Genomic DNA, 12,845 nt, shown 5'->3' on the forward strand with positions numbered 1-12,845 from the left:
CCGACACGCATCGTTGCAGGTGATCTTACCTTGATTTGTAGACTGATAATAGAACATACTCTGCCTAGTAACACCACAATACAGTAGAGTCTGGGGAGAGGGGAGCTTCAAAGGGAGAGTGTAAGTGTACACATGGGGGAAACGACATGTATGTTCTTAAGCCATAACAGACATGAGATGCACAAATGTGAATAGGACAGACAATGAGACAATTAGCAAAGTGCTTTATGACAAAATCCTGTTCAAACTGGGAAAAAAAGAGTTAAGCATTTGTGTTAATATGCATGCCAAAATCAACCATTTTAGAGTGAACGTCATGATATCAATCATCTAATGATGTGAAAGCTTGGGTCAGGACTTTGTAAAATGTGTGTATTTTATTTTTATCATTTTTTATGATAACTGCTATTGTATGTATGTACAGTATGTATGTGTGTGTATTAAACTGTACGTTCATTTCATACTTAGTTTTAAGACTGACTGTAATTTCATTTTAGGTTGACAAAAGGAAAATATGTTTTAAAATTATGGACATTTACGATATGCTACTTGTATGTGTACATTTTGAAGAAAAAAAAAACAAATTGTGTTATGATTTAAATTCATATTACTGGAGAGTAGTGATGATAATTGAATATAATATGATAACAATAATGATAATGATTGTAAAAGCTGTAATTAAAAAACATACCTGTACAAGGCTGCTGAAGGAGTTATTTCCCCCTCACACTGACCGCTCACAGAAGATCACAGGTAAGTGGTTATTAATGGAGCTGGAGGTCATTTTTTTAAACTGTGAACCACTAATCAGTTTCAGATAAAGGTTAAACTCTGCTGTCAGGGGCATGAATAAGACCTATACAGCACCAATAAGGAGTAAGGGGGTTAAGGGACGGGTATATTCATGTCTTTACCTGTTCAGTACAGTGTATAGTCTTGATTAGACTACAGTTTAAGACTTCATTTATCTCATTATATTGGTCTCCTTTATAAAGTCCTTTATTATCTATGCATAATAGCAAAGACATTGACTCAGCTATATCCTTCAAACTGCATGTTTGTGCTCAGTCAGGGTGAAGTGATCACCACAGGACTGGAACTGAGCCAAAGCAGGAAGAGGAAACCCCACAATGCTTTTTAGACACAGGACAGGCTATAAATAGCACAGGTGTTTGTGTCCCAGACTTGTAACATATTGCTGCTATGCCACTGTTATAATGTGAAACGGTGCATAAAATGTTTTACATCTTAACAAGATAGTTTCATGTGAAAATTTTTTGACGGAAATATTTTTAAAATATATTATAAATATTAATAGATATACATAAATAGCATATTTATAACAAGAAAAGCTCCTTGTTATGTTAGTTTATGTGATGAAAGAATGTGAAAATATCTTGTTATATAAAAAACGTTTCACCCTATGATTCGTTTTTCTTTATCTGGTGTGGCAGCAATATGTTGCTGAAATAAATGACTGGAAGATTCTTTTTTCATTTATTGTTTTGAATTATATTCTGTTATTTTGCAACGTAAATCAATTTCAATTGCCCTTCTTATGCCAGTCCATAATGTATGGAGTTAACTGCTGTCTGTTTTAAGTGCAAAATGGTATTTTCTCTTTCTCTCTTTTTCTCTAACCTTACTAAGTCAGGAACACACACATTTTTCCATCTGTGTATGCCTATATACTATATAAACACACAGACAGAGTCAGCGTCAGTAGAGTATAACAAATGGTAATACAAATAAAATGTATAGTAGACACATGCGGTCATTGTGCATTACTTCCTCTGATACACAACTGTCAAAGAAAAATGCAAAAACAATGTGGTGTGAGGGGATGTGGGACAGTTGTGGGAGATTGGGGGAGGAAGAAGTAACGGATAAAGGAAGACCTACACTTTTTCATTCAGGGAAAGAAGTAAAATCACTGGATACACACTGGATTTACATTTCTGATATAAATATATTAAATAAATAATAAAAAGGAAAACAAAACATGTCTATCCACTTTAATCTGAGGGGTTACATAACAGAAGACAACAGTGTTACCTGGTGAGTTATATAGTATATGCTAACAGATACTACATGTGAGTGCACAAAGGAAGGTTTAAAGGATGGATGAAAAAAATCAAATCCCTTCACAGTCACAAAACCACTAAATCAGTGACTCTGGCTCCATCTCCTGGCTGAGTTCCATCTTTAAAACTGCAACCTTTTTTTTAATCATTATTTCATTACATGGAATTAATTTGTTTCATAAGCTGAATTTAAACAGAATTGTTCAGTGTCACTTCAGTTATACTGAGGGGGGAACATGAAGCAGACACTTAAGTAATAATTACATAATGAACAGGAAGGAATATTTTTAGACTTTCTCAAATATAAGAAAATGTGTAATAGGCTCCACTCTTTTTTAAAGCTTTTTGCAGTAGTATTATATATTTTTTGCACATTTTCTGTGTTATTATCTGGGTCATGTGTCGGCCTTGGCTTTTAATAATACAGGTACTGCCACACGCTTGTTGTTTGTTGTTTGAAGCTCTGATGGAGACCTAGAGGTCGAAACACGTTTCCTTTTTTTTAATGTCTTGCCATTTTACAAGGATTTAGCTGCTATAATACAGACATTTGTTATATCTGGAGTGCGTGTCCTTGTTTTCTAAGCATTGCTTTGCTGTGTTTTCCAAGATGAACCAACACATCTTCATTGTGTGACACAGAACAACAAGTCATCTCTTTTCCCGGAGTATTTGTCAGTGTTTACGACCACCATTCTGTTTATATTTATGTTTATGTTTCACTTTCAACAACAGGAAACATGTGTAGGCAAGTTTCTTTATCAAATAAGCTACGAGCATTGAAATGTTTTTCGTTTGTTTGTTAAATCAAGCTGCCTCAGATGTTCCATATTTAATAATGGTCCCACAATAATGGTGTTTTGCTCAAATTGGTTAAAGGCTCCTCCTGACAGCCTCATGAATCATTTCTTTAAGAATAGCAGACTTAAACACAGCTTACTGACACATTCAGTTTTGATTTACAAGTGATTAAGTGAGAAGCCGTATCAATCTGGATGAACTGGCCCCTGACATAGCGTCCCAATGAAATGATACAATGGTAATGCACTTTGAAGTGGAAGTAACGTTTTTTGGTGATGCGCCGTGTTTCTTAACTTGTGACTTTATAAGCATGGCGTGCAGCTTCTCTGGTGACTGCACAGCTGCGGTCACATAAACACTTGTCTCCTGCCTGTAAATCAGTTTCACCCACCGTTTCACAAACGCACACACGTATCAAAGTAAGATAAACACTGTAAAACACATCTGTGATCATTTATTTAGCAGATGACGCAGACAGATATGTACGTGTTACATCTTCTGTTTTGCAGTTGTGAAATGTGTATATTTTTGAAGTGGAAGCCTGAATGGAAAGTCATCCTGAGTTACTGTAAAATGCTAATTGTTCTACACGTGATGAAGCACTTTACAAATAACATTTGAGTGTCTTGTTGAACTGCAATATTTCAAATAAAACTAAAAAGGTAATTGATAGTTGTTAGAATTCATATTGGCATTTTTGATGAGTACATTCACATGATTATTTACATTAAAGGTGCACTATGTAGTATTATTTTCCTCCTTATTATTCAATTATAGAAAATATAAATATTTCTGAGTTTGCAGTGTGACATTAATATTGTAAATATTATATTTCTAAGTTTGAATTTCTTCTCCAAAACTACATAATGCCCCTTTAAACAAAAACGTGTATTTCATTTTGCTTCTTGCTAACGTGTAATTGGGCAAGAAAACAATTTTCATAAATTGCACAATACATATACACAGTATTATTCAGAAGTCCTTGAATAATGTCAAATCACTTGCTAAGAGAGGTTAAATAGTTCTGAGGAATTTTTCCCACCTGACCTCGTGGGTTGAGAATCTCTTACAGTAAATGAGACGGAAGAAGTCCATACATAGTGTTTGAACACAGGTCTTCCTCTCAGCATTAAATCACGGTTTAATTATGTACAAATGTGTGACTCATACGGTACTCTCATGAAGAAGGACCTCCTTCTCCAAACTCCTTTAAAAGGGCACAAAACTTGCTCCCGTTCAGAATTTGATTGAAAAGAACTTACTTGTACGGAGCCTATTTATTATATTATTATATCATTAATTTATTTTTTTATTTATTTCGAGGCTCCTTTAATCTGTTATTCCAGATGTTTTTGTTTCCACACACCTCCCTCTCCTACCTGTCTTCTCTTCTCTTAATCATCTCACTTCCTTTCTCTCTGTCGTTCTATCTCACTGACTCCAACCCACTTTTATCCTTTAATAGTCAAGTCAGAGAGGTGCACCTCTACACAGGTATTTATGATACTCTTAGTTTTCATCATTTAGTTATACAATTAGTACAAATATGAGATAATGCTCCTCTTAAACTGCTTAAATTCTTCAATGCACTGACTTCTTTCTGCTTTCGTTCTTGTTGCAGATAATCACAGACGAGGGATGTATCTGCAGATGACCCCGGATGGGAGAGTGTCAGGAAGTGATGCTCAGACCCTTAACAGTGAGTATTTTGCAGATAGAATATTTTCCTTTAAACATCCACACAATACACAGGATACATTGAGGCCAAGAAAATGCAAGACACAACTTTTTATGTTTCTGTGTTTCCAGGTGTGCTGGAGCTGAAATCAGTGAAATCCGGCCATGTTGTCATCAAAGGACAGTCATCGTCTCTGTTTCTCTGTATGGACAGCGAAGGCCATCTGAGGGGGCAGGTACAGTAAGCAAAGAAAACTTTAATGTGAAACGTCTGTCCTCCCTCCTGTCCTTGACTGACAGTTTACTGTGTATCTCTTGTCCCTTTTAGAGTCACTACACCGATGCTGACTGCACCTTCAGAGAGCTACTCCTGGCAGATGGATACACCCGTTTCCTCTCCTCGCACCACGGATCTCCTGTGTCTCTGGCATCAAAACAGTCCCCAGACCGACACACAGTCCCCTTCACTCGATTCCTACCGCTCAGGAATACCTTGGCAAGGGAGAGTGTGTCTGAACAACCAAACAATCAGAGATATTTCGACGTGGACTCTGATGATCCTCTTGGAATGGGTCTTAATAATGTGGTCAGTCCTCAGTTCTCAGTGTACAAGTAACAAATATTAATTTAACAGATATTTAACTATGTGTAGCTTTTAAAAATGTGTTTATTATTGGCCAGGTAGAACCTGCAGACTTGATTTTATTATGAGATGAGTTGTTATTTTGCTTCTCAACATGTTTCTATGAGGGAAATATGACTGTAACTTATTTATTTATTGTGTGTTTCCAATGGTTATTTAAAAATGTAATATTTTTTGAATACAGCCTCTGAGATTTTATTGTTAGTAATTTAAGAGCATCTTAGTTTCCAAGTAAGAAATGACCCATGTTGCAACATCCTTTGGAGTTTTCTGAGTCCAGCATGGTTCTGTTTATTCAACTCAGTTGTGTTTATCAGACTGGAGACAATGAAAATAAACTTGATATAAATTTCACTTTTGTTTGTCTTTTCTCATTGTCATGCAGTGATACAGAAATTTCATGAAACAATTACAGGAAGGAAAAATATACAGAATGTTAGGAATGTAATCTGACTAACACCACAGCTCTCATGGTCGGGGAGAGAGGGAGTGGGCTGATCATTGTGAGAGCACGAGCGCTCTCTAGTGGAGCAATGACGAAAAGCAGGCCAAGTTCCCTCAACCAGTTTGTTTGTGGGTTCTGGTGATCATCTGAGTGTTGTGTCTTAGGGATGGGGGAAAAAAAGCTTCTCGGTCGTTACACAGTAAATACAATCGACACTATACTGTGTATGTATTTTAACCAGTGACATTTTCCGACAATGTATCTTACATTCTTTGAATTCTTCAGTTCTGAACAGTCCTTAGAGTCCATAGAGTTAGTCTAGCCATATGCAGTTAGTTGCAGGGCTATGATTAATAAAACAATAAAGAGATTTTTCTTCACTGAAAGATAGAGTACAATATTTGCCTCCAAAATGTAGAGGAGCAGAAGTATAAAGTAGCAGAAAATGGAAATACTCAAATTAAGTGAGGGTACCTCAAATTTGTACTTGAGTACAGTACTTGAGTAAAAGTACTTAGTTACATTCCATCACTGCCAATTGCGGTTGGACAACCTCATACAAGAAAACAGGCCGTTTGGTTGCCATGTTGTAATGTTGATTCATACACTGGTGTTTCTTGTTTGTTTTGTCTCACATCTACTTCACTGCGTTACAGAATCTAGTAATTGTGGTTAATGTTTTAGGTTTATTTGTCTTTTTCTGACAGCATCTACACAAACAAATTATTATTTGTTATTATATATATATATTATTATACATTATTGAGGCAGTTTACACTTGCAATGTTACACTGGTACACATGCCTTCTGTAGGTCATCACTGTGATGCTGTGGAAAGTCTTATGTGTTCCAGTTAAATAGAAATAGAGAGAACAGTGTTGGAAGCAACTGCTTATAACAGCTTAGTAGCTGTGGAAAAGGTCGGTCACAGCCATACAAAAGTGAAAACAAAGATCCGATGTGGCAAGCTTCCATGGCTTAATGTTGTTCTTAGAGACACAGTAGCCAAGCAGTGAAGTATCAGGTATATTAGATGATATATTATCTTTTCAGATCCTAAAATAACACTGCTATATTTAACAGGCAGTGTGAGTTTAAATCTTTTTACTAAATAACAATTCAATACCACAGGCCACCATAAATAACACTGCTCCTTTTAAGAAAATTAATAAAATATAATCTTTATTAAAAACACTAAGTGCATAATTAAGCAGGTAAATACAGAACTTTTGCCATTGCAATCACAATGTTTCACTTTAACACAAATGGGTAACACCGTGTCATCAAGTAATGCTACAGTGTTGTATTACAGCATGATAAAGGTCATGTCAGGCACTTCAGGTCACATTAGCCTACTAACTACACAAATGTGAACTTTGTACATTACTTACAAGAGAATGTTGAGAATGTGGGGTGGGTTTGTGAGCGATCTCACTCCATCTGCAGTGACTGCTGGTATATGGTTGAGTTTTGATCAGACATGACAGCTACATTGCAAAAAATCTATCTGCTTCTACTTCAAACATCAAAGGTCAAGTGTGTAGAATTAAGAAGGATCTTTGGGCAGATATGATATACAACACTCATAATTATGTTTTCATTAGTTTATAATCAACTGAAACTACATGTAAGCTCCATCAAATTGCTAATTTGTACCCATACCCCTCGTTTTTAAGTGCCTCCTTGCCCCTCAGAACAGATTTACAAAGGGTAGTGGTTGAAATCTCCCTCAAGATATGGGACAAACCTAAGAGAGTTCTTAGGTGTGCCTCTGAAAAACCTCCATCACCCTACCCCTCTGTCCAAACAAGAATCGGGACAACCCACCCCTAGGCGTAAATGCGCAAAACGGAGAGGTAGGCCTAAGTGGTAGGGGCAAGGGCTGTATTGGGATTGGGCCTCAGAATTGTAGTGTCTTAGTTATCTTCAAATGATCCATGTTTCTACCTAACACCGAACCTAAACTGGGCCTTTCACATTTCACGTACAGCGGATGCAACCACACTGCCAGATGCAACTTAATCCCACACACTGGTCCTTTAAGCCACAAAGTGACAGTACTAAGACATCATAGTTTCAAGGCACAGAACAAACATTCAGAAAGTCATTTTCATCTCGAACAAAAGCTGAAAGCATTAATAAATAACAGCTCATAATATATTTATATCATGACCCTGAGAATATAAAACTCACTGGCTTTTTCTTGTTTTTCAAAGCTTTATTGTACAAAAGTTGCTCTTCAGTGACATTTGACTGGCTAGTGCTGCAATAAATACCTGTAAATGAACAAGGAAAGGCAATAGAAAGTATTTAGTAGCCATATAAGTGCTATATTTGTAGTTTTACTTCATGAATTCCCGGTTCCTCTTGGCGAGTTTCTTTCTTCATTACCTGACCTATGAAGCCATATTCATTGGGCTTCATTCTATCACTTCTTCATTTTCCTTGTTTTGTCTTTGTCAAATGTTACAAAACAACACGTACCCTCCCTACACTTGGGTAACCAGTGGTTCCCTCAGATACATATTTCCTCCTCTGAACTCTGGGCTCTGCCCTGTACACAGTCCACCCAGTAGAGTCCCATTCAAAGGGTTGCAGATGCCTTCAATGGCATAATAATCCCCCTCTGGATCCCCATCCCCTTCTTCTATTTCCTCCCCTTCTGGCTCCTTGTCGTCCCACAGATCCGTCTTGACATGAGTGTACTCGGTTTGATCCTCACATTCAGTCTCCCGATGGTAGAAGTAGCTAAAGTTGGACACTATGACAGGCACTGGCAATGAGATGGTGAGCACACCAGCAATAGCGCACATTGAGCCCACCATTTTACCCCACACTGTCTCGGGGTACATGTCACCATAGCCCACTGTGGTCATAGTGACAACTGCCCACCAGAAGGCATGTGGTATACTGATGAAGGCCGTGTTGGTGTGGTCAGCCTCAGCAAAGTAGATGGCGCTGGAGAAGAGGATGACGCCAATAAATAGGAAGAAAATAAGCAGGCCTAGCTCACGCATACTGGCCCTGAGTGTCTGACCAAGGATCTGGAGGCCCTTAGAGTGACGAGACAACTTGAAGATCCTGAACACCCTCACTAACCTGATGACTCTGATGATGGCCAGCGATGTGGCTGGAGAGGCATCATTGTCTTTGGCCAGCTCTGTTCCCAGAGTGACAAAATAGGGCAGGATGGCACTGAAATCAATGATGTTCATGACATCCTTGAAGAAGGATGTCTTGCTGGGTGCGCAAGTGAAACGCATGAAGAGCTCAAAGGAGAACCAGCATATACATACGGTCTCCACCAGGAAGAAGGGGTCAGTGAAAACACTGGGAGGAGGAGGCATGTTCTGAGATATATTTTTTGCGAGGGCGTGGTACTTGTAGAAATATTCCTGAAGGAAAGGAGACAAGACAGACAGGAAAGATATAAAACATACTTATAAAGTTTAGCAAGCAAGTATCACCTTACACAGATAGCAAAATTGTCCCAGACATTTTCATCCAGCCGACATACCGCGTGGAATGATGGCACTTGGGCGGTCCACTCCTAAACTCGCCCATATCTGGGTCAAAGGTCATTTCTATTCTGGTTGGCTGGATCTGACCCAGACTTGGATCAGTTCTGGTTTATTCGGTTTGCTCTTGGCTGACATGGCCTGCTTGCGATCTAGCAAACAGGAGTGGACTGCCCAAGTGCCATCATAGTGGTATGTGGGCCGGAAGAACGTGTCTGGTGTGGGCCAGATCTGGACCACAACAATTTCGCTATCTGGGGTGTGAAAAAACACAATTACAACTGTACTTTTTAAAATTAAGACAGAAGCAGTTAGCTTAACTTAGCACAAAGACTGGAATCTGGGGAAGACAGTTAGCTTGACTCTGTCAAAAACTAAATGGATTTGATAATAATGTTTTAATGGTAGAAACAAACCAATCAAATCAAAAAGTTTGATCAAATGGCAACCATCTCTTTTCATTGGACAAATGTTCAGTTGTTTGGTCCGGACTGGGTCGGGATATTTTACACCTGTAATTTAGATTTGTATCAAACTGAAAATTTGGTGAAAGGGCCCTAAAGCTCACAAACTAATGCCTTGTTATTCATTGTTTAATCTGTACCAAAATCAAAGCTGTAAGGTAAAAGACCCAAAAAACAAAATGTCTTCAGTCTTTAATGCTAAGCTAAGCTTACAAGCTAGTGGCTTCAGCTACACATTAACCATACAGCCACGAGAGTGGTATCTATCTTCTCATCTAACACTCGGCAAGAAAGCAATTAAACTATTCCTGTATGTGTGGGGCTATTACTGTATGTTCTGTAATGTCATTTTACAACTGCCACTGATAAACTGTTCTCATGCTACTCTAATAAACTACAGTGAACTTTAGTATGTAGTCCACCGGATCACTGGCTCTCACTTTTGACAACATCATAAAAGCGTTCGACATCTGCGGCATTACATTTCAATCATTGCTGCACCTAGCTCTTTTTTCAGTCCACCTGTCTTTCCATTTTCCGTGTCAGTTAGCATTACATTCAAGCATCGGATAGTGGCTCTTTAAAGCATCTTACACTTAACATCAAGTTAAAAGTGTGAAAACGGATGATACGGATATTAACAGATCAGTTTAGTATGCTGTAATGGGCCGTGTGTAGCATATAAAGTTTCAGGGTAGTTTAAATAAACCGAGAGTATTTCTTATGACTTTCAGTAGCAGGTCAGCAACAGTGTTTATTACTAAAGGTGGACATCTATGTGTTGATCCGCTCCAAGGGCTCTCCTAAGACTAAATATAACCCCGTGAGATCTCCAAAGAGAAACATGAGAGCGTCTTGCTGCACCGCTTCTCATCCGTCTCCACCTTTGTCGCTATCCCATCTCCCTCTGCACCCGTGGACACTGCAGTTTTGCTCTGACTTGGACTGGAGTAAGTTACAGTAGTTTCCTGGCAGCTCCATCGCGCAAAGGCAGCTTGGCCTAGCGCAGCAGTCCTGGAGGAATGTGTTAACATGACCCAACGTACGCTTGTCATCCTGTGAGACCTTTTAGTCTCCGGTTCTAAGCCACCGGAAGGCTTTGGCTCACCTTTGCCGATGTGTTCGGTCACTTGTGTGACCTTTTTTTTAACACATCTAACCATCTCCGTCCCCCGTCTTTCCTTTCTCTCCATTTATTTGTACTTCAGGCTTTACTCCCGTTACTCCCTGTACCCTTTAGCACTTCCTGACTCTGAGTGTATCAAATTTAATAGCCCGACTAAAATAATCGCACCATGAGCTTCCCGGGGTCTCTCTCCTTTTCTCTGGTCTGCTTCCAGGTATATTGGCAAATAGTTCTCCCTATGTCAGTAATTTTCCTCTCAGCACACTGTAGTAGTCACCAAGTGTGTGTTTACCCAAACACCTGCTTCCTGTGATATCATGTTTCTTGTTTGAGCCAGGCAGTCACACACATCCCATTCAAGACCTTGTACCCAGGTGCTTTGATTGGCGTGATACTGAACATAAAAAGTAAGAGTGGTAGGATTACTTTTCAAGAGTAAGCCTCTGTAAAATGATTACAGACAATGGACACTCTCATGTCAACCTTTTACCTTTGACCTATCTTACACAAATTTGAATTTTTTACTTCATTTGATCCAGAGCTTCCAAACCTGCAACACATAATCAATCTGTCAGCTATCAAATTATTCACCAACTATTTTGATAATCGGTTTGAGTAATTTCCTTCAAAAAAAAGTCACATTTCTCTGATTCCAGCTTCTTAAATATGAATATTTTCTGGTTTCTTTCCTTCTCTATGAGAGTGAACTGAATATCTTTAAATTGTGGATGAAACAAGACATTTGAGAATGTCATTTTGGACTTTAGGAAACACTGATAAACATTTTTTACCATTCCTGACATCTTGTAGACTAAAAAACTAATCAATTTGTCAAATTCCATCCCAATTTATTGAACATAATCATTAGTTGCAAAAACATCTAATCCTTGACACCCCTTTATTCTATTCTCCCAAACATGGGGTGTACTCTAAGGTAACAAGATGTAACTTCCTGGAGAAAGATAGTTGACTGTTTAGTCTTATCCCAGGTTGTCAAATAGTGAGACCTTATGATGGCAGCTTGGGTCGGACGCCAACCCAAAGCGTCAATATTTGATGACCTGGGGATAAGACTCAACAATCAACTATCTTTCGCTGGAAGTTGCTTTAATCATATTTCCTACCTCTCGTGACTCTTTCTCATTCCTGAATTCGGGAAGCGTCTCCAGGCAGAAGATGAGGATGGACACCACAATGACCATAACACTGATGATGGCTATGATGCGTGCGCCCGATGAGGACTCAGGATGCTCAAACAGCATCCACAGTCTTTTCTGGATTTCGTTGGACGGCAGTGCGCTCTCCTCCTCTTTCGGAAAACCTTCGTCCTCCTTGAAGCGGTTCATGATCTCCTCTCCCAGCTCGTAGAAGAGCAGCTCATCCATGAAGATGTCCAGGGGTATGTTGGCAGGCCTCCGAAGCCTCCCGCCTGACTGGTAAAAATACAGAATGGCGTCGAAGCAGGCCCGATTGCGGTCCAGGAAGAGCTCGTTTCGAAGCGGGTCAAAGTACCGAGACCTCCGCCTTGGGTCACCAAGCAAGGAGTCAGGGAATTGGGCTAAGGTGCGAAGCTGAGTTTCATAACGCATCCCTGAGACATTAATGGCCAGTCTTTCACTCAGCGCCCATCCATTCCTCCACAGAGACCCAGAACGCCGGCCCTCTTTCTTCTTCTCTGTTTCATTCTCTTTGATCTCCTTCTCTCCTTTCTCCTCACTGTTGAGCTGGTTCTTCAGCTGTTTATCGTTATCTCCATCGCTGTCTTTCCTTCCGCCTCCTCTTTCGTCTTCATGTGGGTCACTGCTGTCCATGCCAAGCCAGGGAACGCAACAAACCACTTTCCTGAGAATTTGTAGGACTTAAAAGCAAACCGTGTCTGAAAGCAGAGTAATAGTTCCATCAGTGGATTTGGTTTTCAGTTGATAGGCATTAAGCAAATGGCTGAAAGGGAGATACTGTACTGTAAACACACATATTCGCCCAAAAAAGTTGCTAAAACCTCTTTGAAATGTTTAAGTAAAAGGTGAAGAGAAAAGCTAGTACCCAGTTAGAAAACGAAAACATTTACTCACTATGTGTAAAACAGC

At 39.2% G+C, this 12,845-nt stretch overlaps 2 protein-coding genes across 2 annotated transcripts; one reads left to right on the top strand and one right to left on the bottom strand.

The window, feature by feature from the left end:
* Window positions 1-4,231: 4,231 nt before the first annotated feature.
* Window positions 4,232-5,178, top strand: fgf21 (fibroblast growth factor 21). The gene is made up of 4 exons (XM_073490375.1): window positions 4,232-4,379; window positions 4,507-4,584; window positions 4,695-4,798; window positions 4,891-5,178. Exons 1-4 carry the CDS (start codon window positions 4,232-4,234, stop codon window positions 5,176-5,178), a joined length of 618 nt encoding a protein of 205 aa, XP_073346476.1.
* A 2,961-nt stretch (window positions 5,179-8,139) lies between these two features.
* On the bottom strand, window positions 8,140-12,569 carry LOC141015656 (potassium voltage-gated channel subfamily A member 7-like). The gene is made up of 2 exons (XM_073489801.1): window positions 11,883-12,569; window positions 8,140-9,045 (listed from the first exon to the last, which is right to left on the bottom strand). The coding sequence occupies exons 1-2, from the start codon at window positions 12,567-12,569 to the stop codon at window positions 8,140-8,142; spliced, it is 1,593 nt and encodes a 530-aa protein (XP_073345902.1).
* Window positions 12,570-12,845: the final 276 nt, after the last annotated feature.

This window comes from Pagrus major, chromosome 20, assembly GCF_040436345.1.
Source record: "Pagrus major chromosome 20, Pma_NU_1.0".
NCBI lineage: Eukaryota > Metazoa > Chordata > Actinopteri > Spariformes > Sparidae > Pagrus > Pagrus major.

What these genes read in the sequence shown, in the direction of transcription:
- fgf21 (XM_073490375.1), top strand. Translation starts at nt 4,232, where the DNA reads ATGTTTTTGTTTCCACACACCTCCCTCTCCTACCTGTCTTCTCTTCTC. An exon ending in TGATGCTCAGACCCTTAACA is followed by an intron (nt 4,585 to 4,694) that starts GTGAGTATTTTG and finishes CTGTGTTTCCAG; the next exon opens with GTGTGCTGGAGCTGAAATCA. An exon ending in AAGGCCATCTGAGGGGGCAG is followed by an intron (nt 4,799 to 4,890) that starts GTACAGTAAGCA and finishes TGTCCCTTTTAG; the next exon opens with AGTCACTACACCGATGCTGA.
- LOC141015656 (XM_073489801.1), bottom strand. Translation starts at nt 12,569, where the DNA reads ATGGACAGCAGTGACCCACATGAAGACGAAAGAGGAGGCGGAAGGAAA. An exon ending in ATGAGAAAGAGTCACGAGAG is followed by an intron (nt 9,046 to 11,882) that starts GTAGGAAATATG and finishes CCTTTCCTTCAG; the next exon opens with GAATATTTCTACAAGTACCA.